We start from the raw sequence: 21,441 nt of genomic DNA, 5'->3' as shown, positions 1-21,441 counted from the left end.
ACAACAGGATGGTTTTCTGCAAGTAGTCCACCACTGCGAGGCCGTAACAGTTCCCAAACGCCACGCTGGACACACACACACACACACACACACACACACACACACACACACACACACACACACACACACACACACACACACACACACACACACACACACACACACACACACACACACACACACACACACACACACACATATTCACTGTTGGCACATTTTGGTGTAATTACAGTTAACAAAAGACTCTCTTCATCTCACACTGCCAGTGCTAATGTTTTGGAGCTTTTTAATTTTTTTTTATATCAAAAGCAGAAGCAGCAGATTTCCCATAAGAGCAGCTTCCTTTTCAGTTTCAGAGCCGCTGTCATAACTGATCAAGAGAGACCTGATGATATTAAATTGTCTTCGTACCAAAATATGTTGCAGTTGAAGAATTACACTATATCACCAACAAACGACTCAATCAGTGGTCCTTCAATTACAAAATACATGAATGTCACTTGCCCATTCCATCAATGCTCTCAGTTTACATTACTCTTACTTTGTCGGTGGATTCAAGTTGTTACAACAGCATCCCCAGTGTTGTTTTTAATTAGCAAATTTTACCAAGCTAATAAATGCGTCTTTCTGTCCTGTACTTTATGTAAACAACAATTTCAAGAACATGATTACACATTTAAAAATAACACGTTTTCTGAGTCAGCAGTGAGCAAATTCAAATGTTCACTCTGTCACATCAAGCAACACTTGAACATAGTTTGAGCCTTACAAAACAAAGAGCGTGTACCGTCAGTCACATAAGTTGTAAAGAGCAATGTGAAACACTTTTCATTTTTTACACACAATTCCAAAGTGTCCAAAAGAAACACAAGCAGCCCAAAGGAAACAACATTAGTGGGATTACTGTTGTACAAAGCTTCATTAATTTGTCAAGCATTTGGCCAGGACAAGGTATTCCCAGTAGGAAGCTGCAGCACAGTGATAAGTTTCTTGAAAATTAGGGTGTCTCTAAGCTGTTTATAAATGGAGTATATAAACATTTTAGTTAGACGTAGGATAAACAACAGTGACTCTAAACTGTGGCAGAAAAACTGGGTTTTTGTGACTTCACTGATGAGAAAGTAAGAGGAGGGTTGGATGTGTGGTTATTTTATGTTACTCTGAATTACTCTTTAAAATGTCTGCTTGAACCAATAACCATTACTGCGATTGAAGGACATCATAGACCAAAGTGTGTTCAAAAGAAACAGAGATCTCTTCTTTTCTTTTTCTGTGAGTCTAAATGGTAGTGTGGGTGAGTTTTCCTCAGTATGTGTGAAAGAGCCAGTAAAATAAGAATAAAACAAAAATAAATCAATTCATGCCATTCCATTCAAGCTGTGAATAGCTTTAGAGGAGAGATTCAAATGATGCCACTGCCTTGACCCATAGACAGCTTTTTAAAAGGAGCTGTGATTTTATTGGTTTCTGCCAACAGAGCTTCTATTCACAGCAAAGCCATACAACTGGATTTAAGGCCCTCTGCGCTCAGGAAGTCATTCAACGTCTCTTTGACTTCAACACAACATATTTTAATCAATCTCCAAATCAAAAACTTTAAAATGATCACAAGTACACATCATCAAAAACGAAAGGAAGTAAAAGATTAGAAAGTGGACCAGAAACGTCCATGATTCTTTTCTACTGCAACTGATAAACTCGCTTACTTTATTCAGTGTTTCAGCTATCGTCACAGAACATATGGTGTTTTTCTCTGGTAGACTGGAACGTGTTAAATTTGACAGGAAAACACAAATTGGAGCACATAATAACATTTAAACGATATCCATCTATTGAGAGGACAGCCAAATAGTGACAAGTGCTTGGTGGCGTGGTTCAATGCATCACTGACAGATGGCGGCAACGTTGCAGACGCTGTGAAGCAGACCGAAGAATGGCTGAAGAAGATTGACAGGTCGGGACTCCCTGGCAAATTTAAAACCTGGACGTACCAGCACGGCCTTCTCCCCAGGCTTCTTTGGCTCTTCACAGTCGGTGAATTTCCCATGACGACTGCAGAAGATATCGACAGGAAAACCAACAAGCACCTGCAGAGATGGTTGGGAATTCCCCCAAGCTTCTCCTCGGTGGGTCTGCACATCTGTTCTGGGCAGCTGCAGCTCCCTCTGTCATCAGTTGTGGAGGAGTTCAAGGTGGCAAAATGCAGAGTCTTGTTAAGCCTGAGAGACTCCAGCAACGACCGGGTAAAGCAAGCAGGCGTCACAACAAGATCTGGCCGTAAGTGGGCAGCCAACAAAGCCATAGAGCAGGCAGAAAGTACACTGAAGCTGCGTGACATCAACCCCTGCATCGGGTGTCGAGGTCTCGGCTCGGCACACTTCAAAGAGTGGCGGAACGCAAGGACAAAGATCAAGCGAGACATGGTCCAGGCAGAGATACGGGCCAACGAGGAGGAGAAGCCATTGTCCAAAGCAGTGGAACAAGGATCTCAGGGCGCATGGACAAAATGGGATCTGCCCAAGCGCAAGATCACACGGGCTGAGCTGTGGAGAATGGAGCCTTACCGCATCCCCTTCCTCCTGCGCTGTGTATATGAGGGAGGACCCGACATGCTAGCTCTGCAGTCAAAAGGGGACACTGGCACACATATTGTCAGGATGTAAAATATCTTTAACCCAAGGACGATATAGGTGGTGCCACGATAAAGTGCTCCTGCCCATTGCTGATACACTAAAGCGGGAGAGGTGCAAGAAGAGGCTAGCAGGCATGGGTGTGAGGAAGACCATCATGTTCATTTCATTAGGGAGGGAGCCAGTCTCTTCTCGTCCAAAACAACAAAGCCCAACTTGCTGCAAGCTGCCAGTACCTGGGAAACGAGGGTCGACGTGGGAAAGAGGCTGCAGTTCCTGGAGGTGTTTCTCAACCCTCTGCCCAGACATCGTTTTGTAAGATTATTCTAATCGAGCTGACGGTACCATGGGAGGAAGGCTGTGAGGAGGCCAACGATAGGAAGGCCTTGTAATATCAGCCTCTGATCCAGGAGTGCAGAGACAAAGGATGGCAGGCATGGCTGTTCCCTGTGGAGGTCGGACGCAGAGGGTTCCCAGCTAAATCAACATGACGGCTGCTGTCGGCTCTGGGCCTGGACAAGAAGAGCAAGAAGCATGCTGCTCGTAGGATGGGGGAGGAGGCTGAACGAGCCTCCTGCTGGAGAGTGTCGTGGTTAAGGGTCGAAACACTCAATGAAGGTTGGGTACCACCCGACGACATCTGCTCCTGGCCAAAGGCTATGGTTACTCAATGGGGTAACAATGGAAAGCACCCATCAGGTGTATGTCACAAGTTATGGTATATTTACTGCAAGTAGAAACGGCAACAATACAAATCCTAAATATGCACTAGAAATGTTATATTTTACACCCGATTATCAATTTAATATTGCTAACTGCTTCTGGTAACTTTTCTTGATTTCACTGTAACCCTATATAACTTTCAGCATACAGTGTACTGCAGCTAATCATATTAGTGTGCCTATAATTCCCCTGAAAATCCTACTCATACAAACATGGACAGATGGGCACAGCTATGTGTACACACAAAAACATGCTGTATGTGTGGTGAAGAGTCAGTGTGTTTTCTGGGGGTTTAAGTCTTAACCACAGGCAAACTCTTCCCTCTTGCTGTAGTTGAGACCCGCCAACATGCAGTTCCTCCACTACAACTTTAACATGGTGTAATATATGGTGCTTATCTAGGTTAAAGCTATATGGAAACTAGTCATTTACAGCCTCTCTCAGGCACAATCTCAGACTACTTTCAACTATCTGCTTCTTTCAAAAATGCCTTTTTTTGTACTGTAATTGCTGTCCTAGGTGCAGACGACAATGGATAAGACCATTACTATAGATAATAGTTTTTACTAATCTAGATGGGCAAATTAATGATTACGAAAGTAGACCCGCGGGCACACAGATTGTCATGCGTCGAGAGACTTACAGGCCGTAGGCAGAGTTGATGTCCAGGCTGGTGATCTGTTGTGGAGGTTCACCATCGACCCACAGCAACTGAATGACCAGCTCTGACTGGTAGCCAGGAGGGACCCGCACCACCCGGTCCTTCACCCTGAAACAGACATAGAGCAAAGATTGTAGTGTTATGTACACGTACAGAACATAGTGAGGAAGTGACACGTTAGTGTTCACTCTGATATAAATATATATTTTTTTTTTTTGTCACAGATTTCCTTCATTCTATCATGAAAAATCCCTGGAAAGTCTCAACAACCATTGGCCGAACAGCTTTACATGTGTAAATGCAGTTAAAACTGCAGATTGAAAGAAATCCAACCATCAAATCATACCCTCAATACTGAGACTATAGCGATACTGTATTACTTCAGATACTTTCATTTGACAAGTTAAACATGATGCCATGTCTGCCGTCAGGTAAGGCTGCATAATTATGGATCATGTTGGGGTTATGGGCTTTAATAGGCCAGTCATATCACTTACATTGAATCTACTCAAGTAGTACATAATGGAAACATAGGTGGCTGCCTTTATATATGTCCACCTCATTCCCTTAAACATTTGAGAGGCCGAGGGTAGGCCAAATATTAAGGTGTTGCTAATTTAGTTTTAAAAAATAAGGTTTTTATGTTCTTCAAAGTTACAAAAACAACAACAACAACAACAAAAAATCAACTGAGGGAAATTTATATCTAATGTCTATTCAGCTGTAAAATGAATCTTATTCATTACACTGACTGTTACATTACTGGGTCATACAAGTGACATCAGACATACAGTAAGTTCTCCAATATGCCAATATGTTTTAATAAACCTCTCCTGGTGCTCTACAGGACCAACTGATTCATCATGAATACTTGCTGTTATCTGGAGCAGAGAACCTACGGTGCGTGTGCCGAGGTCTTACTTGAGGCAGGGGATGCTGTCTTTGACCCCCTCGGGTGTCCTGCTGCCAGGGCTAGCTGGGTGCTGTTGGTGAGGTTGTGGTGAGTGGGAGCCGGGCTCTGAGAAGCAGGGATTGTTTTCATTCTCTGATGGAGAGATGACATCCTCCGACTCGCACTGCAAGCGTACCTCTAGAGACTGGTGATGACACAAGTTCAGACGGAAATATGGATGAATCACTGCTCAATTAAAAACAGTCACTTAATATGACAGAGCAGCAGTAAAAATACAAATTTTCTTGGAAATCAAAGTATGTGACCACATTTCTTATCTCAATTCACCCACCACTATCTGAGTGTTGGCATCATATTTGCTGAAGCGATACAGGATGATGTAAGCCGAGATGCCGACCACGCAGAAGATGCGACTCTGAGGGCACCAGCTGACCATCTGAACAGCAAAGGGGTCTTCTTCTACCAACTCGGGGGCGCGGGCGTCACCTGGCTTTGGCTTCTCAAACACTTTGGAGGTCTTCATCTTGTACAGCATCTGCAATGTGACTGGTTAGAGAAACTTGGATTAAAATATCGAAATGTAAAACACAATGGCAACAAGCTTACAATTAGAAAAGGGAGTGAATGAAGTAATTGACAGAAACAGAAGGAGCCTTTAAATGAAGAAATATTCAGGCTATGGCTATGCAAACTTGTTAGTAGGATCAATTAATTGTTGGTTTTAGTATTTACATGTAATTGCATGTGGTTGTCTTTAATAATTGTTACAAAGTAAAATACCAGCAGCTTTATGCTCACCTGCAGTTTTGTTGCCTGCTTTTTATTTAGTGATACGTTTTCGTCCTGCACAGATGTTATTTGGCACAGCTGGATAAAAGGCATTTGGCAAAATAATGCGACTGGCTGAGAGTAAAGCGATTTGCACCATAGCTTTCTGATTTATTTTCCATTTCACTATTGCACTGAAAAACTGAGCACTTGAAAAATAGCTGCAGTGGTTGTAAATGTTTGTGTACAGTAAAACTTGAAAGATATTTTATTTAAAGAGGAGTGGGAGTGAATGACATAAACACAACAAATATAATAAAGTTGATATATTAAGGTCAAATATATCATAATCAAAGAAAGTTAGCATGGTAGCCAACGTATACACAAAGGTATGGTAGCTGTGCTGCTGGTATGGTTAGTTTATACTCTGAAGATGAACTAGTCTCACCGGGTAATCTACCTGTACCAGAAAAGTAAAGTATAAATCCTGTCCACAGCCTGGCAATGTGCCTAATTTGTTGTGGAACACCTCATATCACACTATTAACTTACTTTACAGGGCTTCCTTTTAAGCCCAGAGCAAACCTGAAAATGATGTATCATGGAATTCATGAAAGAAATACTCTTTCTTCTTTGAGTGTGTTGTGTACCAATTATCTGAGTACAACAAACTGTATACCTTCAGTAAGAACATTTTAGAGAGAGGACTTACTTGCAGATGCATCCCAAAACTTAATTGATCCATCAGCATGTCTGAACACAAAGAAAGAATAGTTATTATTTTTAAGAGAGATTCATCATATTCAGGGAAAATATAAATAATTTAACCTTGCTCCTTGTTTGAATGTCACAAATTCCCAGCTCCAATGAGCATTATTGCTATCTTAAAATCTATCTTAATTAATTTGACAGTAATTATTACATTTTTGTATATTCTACACTGTGCAGCAGTCTGCAGCTGACTTCTTCTTTCAGTTCTGATTGCTGAAAACGGAATTTGAATTCCAGATCTCTTCTGGGACAATAAAACTACTACTATGTAAGATTTTTAACATTTTTCGATGTTTCTTCATATCTCCACGATGGCCTCGAAGGGCCTGACTGCCATTGACATCTGTGAGTGTTACCCAGAAGCAGACACCACCCAGTGCGTAAGCTTCAGAGCAGGTTAACACATCTGCCAGCGCCTTTCAGTGCAGTGTGGCTCCGGGCTGCTCTGTGCTGAAGTTGGCACGGACCCACATCAAATCACATTTACAGAGGACTAGTACTAAGTACAGAATATAAATCACAGTCCTGTCAGTAGTTTGTGATATCCCTTTAATTATGATGGGTGATACTGAACATCTTTTTAGTTAACAGCTTGGGCTAATTCTTACCACACACTATGTTCGGACTGAGGTGTTTTTCTACCTTAAAAATAGTTCTGTTAACATTTATGACTTACCCTGTAATGATAATCTCTGGATAGGTATGGGAGCCTAATGTCCACGTTCCTCCACTGACTGGCCACTCCTGACAAGGTTATAGACAGAGTGCTGAGTATTAAAAAAAACCTGTCATATAATCTTTTCTTTTTGTCCCATTGTGCGCTGCTGTCGTTCCAAATACAAAACTGGACTGATTATAACAACACTTGTTAATGATAACCCGTAATTTTGCAGTAATTATTGTGTAAGGTTGAATTTCACGTTGCAGTTTAATGTTGGTAACCTTGAGAAATCAGATGTTATTTCTCATCAAAGTACCAAAGCGCTCGCAGAGCATTACAAAAGCCCCTTTATACCTTTTTTTAAGTATCTGTGAACAGTGTACAAAAAAGTTGCTTTGATTACATAACTTAAAAAAAAAAGATGTTGCTATCATTCAACCCCTTACACAATGCTTGAACAGCTTATTACATCTGACTTAATTATCAACCAAGACTATACCGACAAATAAAGCCAAATACATCAGAATCAAATGTCATATTATTCCCTTATTATTCCTCTTCCCCACCTTTTGGCTGTAGCCGGTCTTCTTGTGTTTGGCTCCTATAGAGTAGAGGATGGGGATAATGTCTGGTGGACAGTCTGCAAAATAGGCTGTGCAGGTAACGGGAGACTCGTGGACGTCCATGGGGTACGGGTTCTCAAAGACAGGGAAGCTGCAGGATACAAGCATATCATGTGGTATTGTATAACTTACCACACTATAGCAGAACAGCAGAGAAGGAAGTCAAATTAACAACAACTAAATGTCTGTACATCCATACTGAAATGGTTATATTTGATAAAATCTGAAAATCTATTGTCTAGCTTGATTTTAAGATCTGTAAGCATTTTTAAAAGGTATGCCAACACACAAAATCCCCTCTGTGCTCATCCCCTGCTTCAAAGGTACTAATGCCATAATGAGATAACATAAAAAATGGTACTGCTATATACTGTATGTGCATGCATGAAAATATGGCAACAAAACTACACTAATTATGGAAATTATATTACAGATGTTAGTTATTAATTAAACAATAACCTGGCATGAGAATATTGATACCGTATATCAGACAAATATGCACTCTCCAGGTTCAAGCAACTGACTATAATGAACAATGTAAACACAATTAGCTGCTAATCAATGAACCGATCATGTCAAAGACAAGGTGGACATGTTAAAACTACTTTACGTGTCATCAAGAGACTTTTATATCTAGCAGCTGTAATTAGGTAGCCTAATTTAACAGCCAACCTAATTCCCACCCAAGTGTTTTGCTACTCCCCAAATGTATTCCCTAGCCTTAGGTGTTAATCTGTCAAAACTGCACATCGTCTGCAGTTTTCACTTCCCATCTTCATATCTTCCAACAGTAATAGGAAGTTAAATCTATCTGGAGTAGTAGCATTTTTCAGAGAGAGTAAAGTAACATCTGGGCCCATATTCACAAAGGATTGTATCTTAACACAAAGGGTCACGGTAAAAGTGACAAAAACATCATAGTGTAAGTGTTTTCCTTTTGGAACTTTTCAGAAAAATGCAAGACCAACTATTTGATAGACTGGACAATAGATCAATCGATCTGAATGATTGGGAACAGACTTGGGAATCCTCTGGATTACCGTTAACCATTAAGAGTCCTAAAATTAGTGCTTCTCAGATTCATTCATCATTCAACATTGGAATTTAGCTTTCCAATGTTGAATGTTGAATGAATCTGGCCCCTGATCTCTTTTTCTCCCTGACATATAGATTCAAGTGACACTGGTTCGTTCATTTTGTTGTTGAATTTGACCAGACAAGGCTTGACAATGGATGGCATAAGTTGTGTTGTTGTGTTGATAATACCAGGTGATATTATCTCATGCAGCTATTGTTTATATAAGTGAAACACATACTTGCTCTGTGTCAGATCAACCACGATTAAGTCCTTCTCCAAAAGCACCACCACAGCGTAAGGCTCCTGGACCTCTGTGAGATACATTCAGACATAAGGGGATCATATTTAACACATATTTACATGAATAACAACCACACATTCCAACACCCTTTTAAAAGTGATTTAGTTTAGTATTCAAGTTATTGACAGCTCATTTGATGGCACCTGAGAAAAATTGCAGTACAGGTCCAGCCGACCGGGAATCAAACTAAAGACTCACTGCTGATGGCATTTGCACCCATATGGTATGTTTTGATTATTGCAAGTAAGTCTCTGTTGCTGTAAGCACCACAAATAAAACTTGAATTAATCTCACATTCATTCCTTTCATTTTGAATAATCTTCAGTCTAATATTTGCATCTCTCAAACCTGCATTGACTGATTTGTTTTGGCTGTTTGGTAGCGTTATAAACAAGTTGTGAGCAATAACATATCAACTTTTTGGCAAGAAGTTGCTTATTGACACATCAAAGAGATATGGAGCAACATCATCATTTATTTAGAATATAGTTCCTAAACACTTAATATATTATAATAATAAGTTCAATATTTATTATTTTTTTAGCTCTGTTTCTGGTCTTTACTGACCCATGAGGGATTATGTGTTTATGTGTTTATTTGTTATTGTTATTTGTTTGTTGATTATTTGTCTCTAAATATGTCATTATCTTTACCAACACTAACTTTCTCTGCTGTTTGGTGCTGAGTAGGTCAGAGGGTTTATAGAGCTTTTTCCACTGAAAACAGCAAACCTCCCTGCGGCTGAAAACCAAATCTCTCTGCACGGCTCTGAAACCACAGAAACCACTGAGCTGAGTCCAGAAAAGAACTGTGGAACTGACTTTGTATTTACTCACCGTTGTTGTAAGGAGTCTCACAGAGCACCATGAACTCTACAATAGGGTAGTCCATCTCCAGCACAGTGATGGCCTTGCCGTGCATGATGGTCAGCGTTGGCCGTCGTCCTGCCTTGTCGTACGAAAGCCCCCCAGAGAAGATGACAAAAGGCTCGCTGTAGTGGAGGGAGAACATATTTAGAAAGGGTTTGTCTCGTCTGCATCAACACTAGTAATTGAAATCGTTAAGCCAACAATTATATAACTGATCAGACAGCCTGAGTGAAAAATGAAAGAAAGCTCATTTTTAGAGTTATGAGGACAAAAACTCCCAAATTGATTATATAACTGACTAATGAATCTTTGACTCTCCTCCTCTCAGAAATGAAATCAGACAGTCGGGAATGGTATTAAAAACACACCTGCTTCTTGAGGTCTTGTACTCCACTTTGAGAATGGGTTTACACGACTCCTTCCTCCCATCCTTCTGTATCTTTCCTGAAGTAGAGCAAATAGAAAAAGAGTGGACAACATTTACAGACACGGTGTCAGTTTACCATAAACATTTTGTCTTTTTTTTCTCTTATTTTAGTTCAAATAAAACCAACCATGAAGGCTTAGTTTCAGCATAACGACACCACCTGAAAGATAAAAAGTGTTTCTGTTCCAGGTTTCTTTACTTTCTTGATTACTGTTTACCGAGTTTCCACTTCTTCCTTTGATGGAATTGCTGAATATTATCAGCGCGCTAAAAAAGTTATTTTTCTCCTGCCTCTCTTAACGAGATGATTTTGTCGACGACACAGAGAGAAAAGTCTCTCAGCTGGAAGCCAGAAGGACCTAACTCTCTGAATAAAAGCCCAGCACCCTCTGAACAAATGGAAAAAAAGTATGAAAGAAATAAAATCTCTAAAGTGAGGGACTCCCACTGCTTCTGCTTTTACAAAGTTTGAATGCAATTTCAACTAATTTCAAATATTGATGGATTCTCAAAGGCCAAATGAAAAAATAGACTGAATAAGTGAACTGACTCTGTGTTCTTTTATACTTTCTATTAGTACTGCAGTGACAGATTATATTAATTCAGTGTTCCTTGACATTTAGAAAGTGGAAAATTGATAGGGGAAAAATATGTATGTTATTGTGCACTAAAAGCAGTCAAATTGTGCTCTGTGATAAAAAAATAAAAATAAAAAAAACTAAAAAAAAAAACTGGGATGCAATAACAGAATGGAGTGTTTCCTGTATAAAGTGGAAAACTTGTGACAGCAATGGCAGTAGACATAACTCTGTCTCCAACATAATACATTTGTATTCTGCTAGAATTTTCTAAACACATTTTGGAAAACAAAAACATAATTAAGACGTTGTTTATATTTACTGGAAACATGTTTCCAGTCCAGACATAACACTCATTGAATACATGATCATAAGGTGGTGGTTAGGGAGAATGTTCGACATAAAAAGCAAATATTTTCAGCCTCATGTTGTTTGACAGACAACTAATTCACTCATTTGAGATAATATTTATGTTGTATATTTGAGAAATATCTTGTTGTTTTATGCCAGTGCTTTTTAATGTGTTAACAATGCTTTAGTTGTCAGGAGAGGTTATTGTAGGGAAAAGGAAATACACTTACAATCAACCTTGCGATGTAATAAATACTTTTCACAGTATGTTTCACTACTTTATCCTATACCTACATTTATTTACTACACTAATATCCAAGCTTGAATAGGACATACTGCAACCTCCCCAACTCTGACTAATCTATGTTCCTTCAAAATGCTGAAAAACAGGGGTATACTGAACAACCATTACTGTATGCTCAATTACATTACATTAACTCAATAAAAATAACAATGCTGATTACCTGCCATGATGAAAACCAATTGAGAAATTCCTCTAAACGTGTTGCGAGACTTGATTCATGTTGTGGCTTAGAGGGTGGCACGAGAGTGATTTTCACTCATGTCCATTCCCACTGATGTCCCATCCTGTTCCTGTGTGTGTGTGTGTGTGTTTAATGTGGTGGTGGTGGTGGTGGGAGGTGGGGTTGTGTTTAGGTAATGTCATGAAATTGATTTGATGTTCTCGCCATCCTTTTCTTAGATTACTTTGTGTTGGTCAGGTAGATGCAACCAACCAGCGCCCAGTCACCAGAGCAAAGAGGACAGAATCAAAAAGCACAAAAAAGACCACAGAATAAGTGGCACTGTTATTGATATTAGGACTACATATAAAAAGTGAGCCATTGTTTTTATGATTCCCCTTCCATCTGCTGATGAATAGGGAAATTGACTCCCATTGAATCCTACAGGAAACTTGCAGGAGGATTCCCAAATAAATGGCAGCCTCTAAGCTGTGGTGTTGTCAGTATTAGTAGGATATGCAATGGTAAAACGGTTATTTTATATTGTTGGTGGAGAACTCCTACAGCAGGTCAGACTGAGAAGGAAAGTAGACCTAAATCTACCTTTATTATATATTTTAATCCTATTTGTATACATTTTATGCATTGTATCTGTCCTTATGCAAATAAATTATCTTCCATATTTTTTAAATGTACCTTTATACCTGTTTTTATGTGTAACACTGCATGTCATTTTCTTACTGTAAGGCACTTTGAGCTGCATTTCTTGTATGAAAGGTGCTATACAAATACTATTATCATTATCATTACCTTTAACTCACAGAGCACAAAACATAGAAAAACGAGTGGCAGCAGCATCCAGCAAACCAAACTAAACACCACAGTGCGTGTGAGCATTTATCCACAGGATGGCAATCATCACAGATGTGACGGGTATGGTGGCATCATGACTGAGTAGCCTGTCAGATTTTGTTTGTTTATTTACTACTAACAGGCCGAGACAGTTTCATTCCCAGGAGATGAAATGGGAACTGTTCACTTTTCCTCAGTTTCATGTTCTTGGTTCACCTCTACTCATTTTCAGCTCCCCGTGTCCTCTTCCTCCCACCTACTGCCACTCGCACCCTGTGTGATGCTAAATATCTGACAAATAGAATTTAACTGTGGCTTGAGGCCGTTTGCCCTGTGCCCAGTCACCCGTGTCCTTGCCCGCTGACTTCCTGTTTGTGATTTCGCCTGAGATAAGAGCTCACAACGTGGAAGCAGAAATCTGACGAGGTCGGGATGCCCCGGCACGAATGAAACCAGAGTAGGAAAGAAAGTGCAGTGGGACAAATCATGAAGAAGAAAATGTAGAATCACATACAGCGTGGAAATTACTCAACTGAACCAGTGCTGAAGATTGTCACCTGACAGGTAAATAATTTGATATTTGTTCAGATGTGTAAATATCAGTATATATGTCCATATTTTAATAATACTTTTGCTGAGTCTTCAATCATAATGATTGGGGGCTTCTAGGGCTTAAAAGGTTAATTAAATCTACAATAAATCCATCAAATTTGAGTTCGAGCCACATTTACTTGTGTCTTTATTTCTGTTTGCTGTATGGGGTAATCAGCCAGTATTTCTGGCTCAGGAGTATCGGCGTATTCTGTGGGAGTGTGTCTCACCGTGAGGGAAGGTGACCTGGATTGGCTTAGTGGTGTTTCTGAGGTTCCATAGCGTCAGGCTGCCGTCTGAGTGACTGCACATGAACTGCTTCCCTTCATGATGCCAGCTGACTGAGTGGATGGCCTGTACCAATGAGACAGAAGCTATTTAACAAACAAGTCACAGAGTACATGCAGTACTAAAAAATGTTTTGGCACTTTAGATGTTTTGATTCTCATCCATCATGCAACACCATCGGGGAAGTGATCGGTTCCAAGTTTATGCTCATCATAAGGACTGATAAGAGGAACAAAAAGGCCCTGTAACAGATGGTATGGCCCCCACAGAACCCTGATCTCAACAAGCAACAGACTAACAACCTACATCCACAGGAGGACTGTGGCAAGTTCAAGATTGTAGCAACCAAGTAGCCAAGTAAATTAACAAACTGTATGTAAAAATAATTGATGCGGTTTCAGAGGCAAAACAAGGTCAGAGAAAATAGTTGTATTTTCTTTTTACAGCACTTTGTATGAGGTTAAAGTAGAAACAAAAAGTATTATTGTAATTGTTTATAAAAGCACCCTCACTTTACCATTAGTGCCTTAACATTGTGCACAGCAATGTATAAAAGATGTTTCAAATTAGATTTAAGAATGACTTATGTGACAAAGGTGAAAAAAAAAAAGCTTTCACAATGTGTTAGTAAAGAATAAGCTGCCTGCTTTTCACAAAGGACGGTTAGTAATTCATGTTTTTCTTCCCAAATTTAACAATATTCTTTTGCAAACACTTCTGAAGCCACACAAACCACATATTCCTTACAACCTGTTGAGCTCCATCAAGTAGGCTTCTAAAAAATAAATTAAAAAAATGATTTTGATCTCGCAGCTCTTTGTGGTTTCTACGGAGAAAGGGAAAAACTATAAGAAACCGCAGGCAAGATTTCTACTGCTCGGGACGCAAAGTGACAACATATCTGAGGGGCTTTGACAGCATGTTTCATGTATATCTACGATGTTGTGGCAGTTTCAGTCACTGACATGCAAGCTGAGGCACTTGAGCTATGCAGGTGAAAAGGAGCCATGTTCCAACCAAAATAAATGAAAAAGTAATGATAACGCTTGTGTTCCTCTTGTTACCTTGCATTCGGTGTTGTTCTTCTTTACCCACTCATTTTGTATTCTTTGGGAAAGCTCCTTGGAAACCGTATTCACAGATATTCATGTCAGTGTTACAGAGGTCATCACCGTAGCAAAGGTCAGGATGCAAACTGCATTCTAATGTCAGAACTAATAAATAAGAAGATATCTGGCCTTACATTGTTCTAATTTAACCTTTTCTCATTTGCACATCCAGCAGGACACCTCGCAATATTTTGCAAATTGGATGTGGCCTAAGCTGTGTTTTTTCCTCAGAAAAGCACAAGAGATTTAATGTTATGCAAATTCTTTTTTCCAAACAAGGCTAAAAAGGTCAGCGGAGAACTCTGTTGGAGCTTTGTTCTAATTACCCTTTATTTGACCGTCATTTTTAAAGTACACGGAAGAGTCACAAAGGGCTGAAAAAGTCAAAGGTTGCTTGAAGCCCCCATAATGAAACTCCTCACAGTTAGTTTCCTACACAGGCTCCATGTGTGAGAATTTGATACAGTGCATTTGAGGAAAATAAAATGTGCACAACACATCAGATGCAAAATAGAAAAGTCGATAATGTAATTCATGCTTTAAATTTCAAAAGCATAAGCTTTCCAGTTGCACCAGTCTAAGTATAATTTAATAGTTCCACTTTTGTATCATGGAGACATGTAAGCAGTGTTTCCTTTACTCAGCTGAAGAGCTGACGAAAGATGAGAGATGAGATGAGAGCTGGCAGCAGATACAGAGAATCTATGCAGCGGTGATAATGTCTAAGGGTATGTTAGGTTGCAGGCCACATTGGTTAAGCAAACAAATAACCAAGAAAGGATGGTTTGAGTATGTTTCTGCAGGTAATTCTCAAACTAAAAAAACTATTAGATTAAACATATTACTCTATACTCTAATTATGTGGTCAATTAGACAAATCCAAATAGTTCATAAAAACATAGTTATTCTGTGAACGCTTTAATATCACAGTGTGCACTCTGGTTCAGAGAGACATGATAAGAGAAGAGTTAATGAAAACAGGAAGTGTTGCGTTTGTTGACCTGTAACAACTGTAAATGTGACAACCGTTAAAAAAAAAAAAATGGAGTTTTGTAATGTCTGTAATTACTTGATGTTATGCATTATTTATTATCATACAGATAATCAGCTGTCAGTGGTGCTCCATCTGACATCTTAAAATATCTACTTGTATTGCACTAAAATGTCAAATTATGACCTCATGGCAACCTAACACACAAATTCAGACACTTGAAATTTCCCCCTCGGGGATTAATAAAGTGAAATAAATAAAAATTAAAAAAAAATTAGCACCAAAAACAGACTGTGATATCACGCTCCGCTGCTGTTTTGGGTGAAATGGCAACAGATGCTGTGGTCTTCACCTGCTCCAGCTGACAGTGCTATATAAGCTGTCAGATGTATGAGAGCATTGCCCCAGTCCTCCAATTACCGCTTCTTCAAAGAGCTGTAATTGGTTGGCAGGAAGTGAAATACAGCATTTGATGACAAAGAGGGCTCGTTGGAAATAAGAAAAGTTGATGCGGCTCAAAGATTAAAGTTGTACTCTCCTTTATTTTATTTTATTTATTGGCTGACAAAAAGGCTAAATTCTGTTACTTAACAGGTTCAGTGATGGGAGGGAATCAGACGGGAAGTTGTTAAGGCTGCGATATGCCTATGAGATAACTATTTCCTTGTCCTGCATTCATGAATCAGAGTAGGTAACATTTATGTATCCCAAAGTCTACAAAGTAAAAAAAAAAAAAAAAAAAAAAAAAAGCAGACATGAAACAACATTATATGTTTCTGCAGGACTTTGGTGTCATTAACAGTTTGTGAATTATCTGACACATGCGCTCCCCTCTGTGACACATTTTTGACTTGTTTTAAAAAAAAATTGTTTTCCAATACTCTACTCTCAGTTGTGACACATTTTTGTGTATCCTCTGCTTCCTGCTGCGATAACAAGGCATCCCCACAGAGATGGCCACAACACTTGAATTGTATTAATATTATGACGCAAAAGACCCCAGAGAAGGCTATGAAACATATGTAGTTTGATGTCATGGCAACATGATGGCAATAAGAGGGAAACCATTTCAGAAATAAAACCGTTTCACTGACAGTATTTTCAGTTGCTGACTGCATTGATGCAGAAGTGAAGCTCACCTCATCGTAGTAAATTCTGAAGTCGCCCTTTTTGGCCCGGAGGTCCCACTGTACGATCGTCCCACCCTCAAAACCTATTAGCAGCTGTCGAGAGAGGTAAAAATAAAGACATGATGAAAGATAGAAGAGCAGAGCACACACAAACATCAGCCATGTAACTGACGTAACTGCACTCTTTGTACTCTAAAACGCTAGGACGCCATTTTAAATGTTTACAAGCCTGTAGTTCTGGAACAAAATTGTTTCTGATGGCAGCGATTCACAATGAGCCTGCATGTTTTATAGCTAGTCTGAACTGTGCGGTATAATATCATGGTGATTATTTACAACTAGTCAAAGTCATTTGAGTTTATCTATTTTAAACACAAGTTCTGCACAACCTCAGACAATTAAAACAAATTAGGCCATCAGAGCAAATTAAGAAATGAAAACATAATGACAAAGAAAAAACGACATTAAACCACAAGAGGTCATTAATACTAAAATAAAAAAAATAAAATTGGCCTTAATCTACAAATGCTGGTGAGAATCAATGTTTTCAATCAAGGTTTGCACACTGCTGGGTATACTTTCTGCCCATGATTTACTGAACATGTAGCAGAGTTACAGAGGTGAGATTTGGGAGCTAAACAAGGACATGAATTCATAAAACTACTTCCTGCTTTAAAGATTACAGAATCTCCATACTTGCAAACCTAACTACAGTTATGCATAAATTGGGAGCCATGAGAACTGACATTACCCTCTAGTCCATTACCAGATGGCCACTTTTAGGGTTTAAAATATGATGTCAATTTATTTTAGATAATAGGCCTAAGTTTTGGCAACTTTTGAATAATATTTTCTTTCCATCATGATCTAGCAAACCAGAGACTTACCCCCAAAGGGGAACCTAACGGTGCTAGAAGCCAAATACCGGGAATAGCACTGTACTCTGATGTAATTAACTGTGAGTATGACACCTCTGCAACATGGGGTTGTTTTGTCTCACAGTCCCAATATTGGCTGCCTTACATATTGGCTGTTTTTATCTGTACACATACACATCCATACACACACACACACACACACACACACACACACACACACACACACACACACACACACACACACACACACACACACACACACACACACACACACACACACACACACACACACACACACACACACACACACACACACACTAATTGATTTATACTATACACATGCTCACAAGTACGGGGGAAAAAGCAAAACTCTTTCATGTACACAATCCCTTACACGTGCCTTCTCACTCATATTAGTCATTTATATATTTATATTTAATACACTGTCGATGAAAACAGGCACAATAAGCTCTGAGCTCCCACATGCGCTGACACAAAAAACAACATCAAACACATCTGCATACTACAACATTTACACACACACACACACACACACACACACACACACACACACACACACACACACACACACACACACACACACACACACACACACACACACACACACACACACACACTCTCTGTTTCACACTCGCACGCATGCACACAGGATGAGAGGGGAGAACAAAGTCAACCCAATCTGATCAGAGGAGAGAGATTCAGAGCTCTGTTGGAGGAGCGCAGCCTTTAAGGAAGAGAGGAGGAAACAGCTCTCCTACAGAGAGGTATGACTGTCTGACATCTCAAGTCTAGAGATGGGAAGTAGAGGCTAGGTGAGATGGAAAAGAAAAACGGCCTTTCATGAATTCTGCAACCCTGAAGCTTAGTTACATCAAGAGTCAAGAGAGATGGAAATGTAATGCACGCATAAAGAGCATATACTGAATAATCTCAAATGTATCTGGTATTTGGAGGCAGATCTGCTTTGATATGCCAAGAAAAGATTGTCTTATTTAAAAAGAAAAAAAGATACTCACTGCAAAATCAGCATTTATAAAGCTTTGATATGCTGTATTGTGGCCGTTTTAAAAGAAGAGAATATTGCAGCAAGGAGAGAAACTGCATTGAAATCAAGGTGAAGCATAAATAGAGATTTAACATGATTAAAACTCATCACAGGAAAAGCCAAGGAACCTGGGTACAATAAACGGGATGTGAACACAGGTGCTACTGTGAAGCTGAGAATTAACCTAAACTAAATTATTTTTCAGTCAGTCCAGTCAATGTTTGTCATTTTCTATAAATCTTTAGTCGAGAATACCCAGGTTTTTTTTTTAAATTACTTTTTTGTATTTGCTGGCTTTACAGCAATAACTTAAAAGACAGAAAAAGCCTGAACAGCACGGTTCAGTGGAAAAATGTGTCTTTCAAATGCATTTTTAATTACTTCCTAATTTCTTAATGTATTTCTGTAAAGCACTTTTAACTGGTTCCTTGTTATTTCTTGTTTTTAGTTTTTTAACTGTACTTGAAATTTGTAAAAAACTTTTCTATGAGTGCAAAGCTTTTTAAATTGCCTTGTGTCTGAATGGTGCAATATAAACTTGCCTGACCTACTCTCGTCTAAATGTGAATAATCATAATCTATGAAAAAAAAGAAGTGTTTTCCTCCTCACTGCTACAGTGTAAAAGGACATTTTTTATAAAATAATGTATTTATTATTTAACGTTTGGTCATTTTTCCTAAACTGTGTGATTATTGATTCATCAGGTGTCTAAAAAAACTTTAAAAAAATCTTTTTGAAGGACCAATTTTACAGCTCTACATTTTTTGCTGTGTCGTGACACTCTAAAGTACAGTCAAGTCTGGTCTGTCCTTTCATCCACTGAGTGACTGCAGTATGTGACAACTGCTCATGTCCCGTTTTTATGTCTTCGCAGCTTGTCATGTCTGGTTTCACCCAGAGGCAGGCAAAATCCATTGGGAAAATCAATATGATCCTCAGTGACCTCTTTTTACAGCAACCTTCACCTGCCATTTTTCCTACCAATTTGACTGAGCTTTGACACTGAAACACTCAACTCGCCTCAAATGAGGAGAGCTACAGGTCCCTTTTTTTCTCTTTTCTTCAGTTTCCATAGATGAAAAGAGGAACTGAAATAAAGAGGTCGATAGGAGACAGCATACCGGTTTTCTTTAAGTGAGCCACAAAGAAAGCAGGCTGAGAGAGGGGAGCAGTCAGAAAAAAAAGAATGAAAGACCATAGAAAGTAAGAATGTGGATGAAAAAACTGAAAATGCAGAGGGAGGTTGGAAGGACGGATTTGTTGCAAAAAAAAAAAAAAAAAGATTTAACTAGATGCAGAGACATGGGAAAAGGAAGAGAGTCTCTATGTTCTGCATTGCTTTAACATTAGAGCTGGTGATTAAGGTGTCACTGCGTGTTTCTTTTATCTGCCTACTCACCTTGCCTTCATCCTTTGGGCTGTCACTCAAATGAACTATAGGTCCTGGGTGAGTTTTAGTTGATCTGCGATGACAGTGAAAAGATTAGAAAGAGGTGAAAAAGACATCAAATATAATGCTGTGAAACAGTACTGTAAGAAGACACTTACACCTTGTTCAGAGGACATGGAGGTAATGACTAGAGGGTTTTATTCTACCCGTGCAAGACACAGTTGGCTGTTCAGATAATAAGCACACTTCCTCACACACTAACAGCGTGACATTTATAGACACTATGTGAATGAAAAATGACCTCCTAACTATTGTATAATCACATAAAATTCAACAGGACACAACAACAAACACATTTTACTTGCAGTATTTATACGATTTTAAAGGTGTTTTTGTTATAGCTGGAATTTCCCAGTCTTCAGAAACAAAATCGACGTTACTGCTCAAGGATTAATCTTTCACTAAAACAGCACAGAACATTGAGGGTTGACATTTAGGTATATGGTGCATTATTTGTTTCTGTGATGATGTAGAAATGACAGCCTACAGTGTGCTTTTCATTGTACATTTCCTTGAATTGTTTTTCACTAAGTGATGCACAAACAGTTGCCACTCACAACTCGTTTTACTCTTTTCTGTAATTACATACATTAGCTGGAACACGATGGAAATATTGGTACAACTACTTTGCTTTTGTGTTTCCATCTTGGATATACTTTTGATTTCCACGCCAGAATTAAGTCAAAAATATTCTACATTCATTGTACTCTGCAATTGAATTCACCTGTTTCACTGCATATTCAGATGACTGTCACATTAAAAAAAAAAAAAAATCGAATAAATGATGTTTTATTGTACATTAAAGGATCATTTTGGTTTCACGGCATATTTCAAACTATTTGGGCCTTTGTGAGTCAATTTGTTGTGCTAACATTGCACTCTTTACCACCGTTGTAGAGATGAAATTGTGATTAAAAATCAACAACTTAAGACTGTGACAAGCTCCCGTTTAGTGTCATGCTCTGTCGGACATGATATAATGTCAGACAGGCACAGGTAATTTAACCCTTTGAGCCCGTGGCTACTTTCAGGGTAATTTCAGCACCTTCACTTTTAAGCTCATATCTTGGTCATTATAGGGCTCATTTATTCTATATGTTGTTTCTTTCAGAACAATCTAGGCTATCCAAATCTTTCATTATTTAATTTGATAACACTTAGAGATTTTTTTAAAATATAAGCCTATATATCGAGGGAAAGAAAATTGTCTTATGAAATTGTTGTATATCACCAGAAAATATTGTCAATAGAGATATTTTTTTATAAT

The 21,441-nt window shown here is 38.9% G+C and overlaps 1 protein-coding gene across 16 annotated transcripts in view; it reads right to left on the bottom strand.

Moving 5' to 3' along the window:
* stxbp5l (syntaxin binding protein 5L) overlaps nt 1-21,441 on the bottom strand; it is a 129,763-nt gene that overhangs the window by 37,010 nt on the left and 71,312 nt on the right. For all 16 annotated transcript variants that reach the window (XM_069698669.1, XM_069698670.1, XM_069698677.1 and 13 more), the window contains exons 6-18: nt 20,124-20,187; nt 16,789-16,872; nt 13,492-13,615; nt 10,367-10,442; nt 9,966-10,120; nt 9,067-9,139; nt 7,694-7,841; nt 7,143-7,210; nt 6,408-6,448; nt 5,259-5,473; nt 4,936-5,111; nt 3,997-4,122; nt 1-65 (exon numbers count right to left, since the gene is read on the bottom strand). The exon at nt 1-65 is cut by the window's left edge and continues 87 nt beyond it. In XM_069698669.1, coding sequence (XP_069554770.1) covers nt 1-65; nt 3,997-4,122; nt 4,936-5,111; nt 5,259-5,473; nt 6,408-6,448; nt 7,143-7,210; nt 7,694-7,841; nt 9,067-9,139; nt 9,966-10,120; nt 10,367-10,442; nt 13,492-13,615; nt 16,789-16,872; nt 20,124-20,187 — 1,415 coding nt within the window. The remainder of the gene's footprint in view (nt 66-3,996; nt 4,123-4,935; nt 5,112-5,258; nt 5,474-6,407; nt 6,449-7,142; nt 7,211-7,693; nt 7,842-9,066; nt 9,140-9,965; nt 10,121-10,366; nt 10,443-13,491; nt 13,616-16,788; nt 16,873-20,123; nt 20,188-21,441) is intronic.

The sequence above is a fragment of the Brachyistius frenatus genome, unplaced genomic scaffold (assembly GCF_029030835.1).
Source record: "Brachyistius frenatus isolate BFR_SWC_R1_liver_20210118 unplaced genomic scaffold, ASM2903083v1 Contig_27, whole genome shotgun sequence".
NCBI lineage: Eukaryota > Metazoa > Chordata > Actinopteri > Embiotocidae > Brachyistius > Brachyistius frenatus.
The sequence above is the reverse complement of the archived record's forward strand: the minus strand, read 5'-3'. Positions and strand labels throughout refer to the sequence as shown.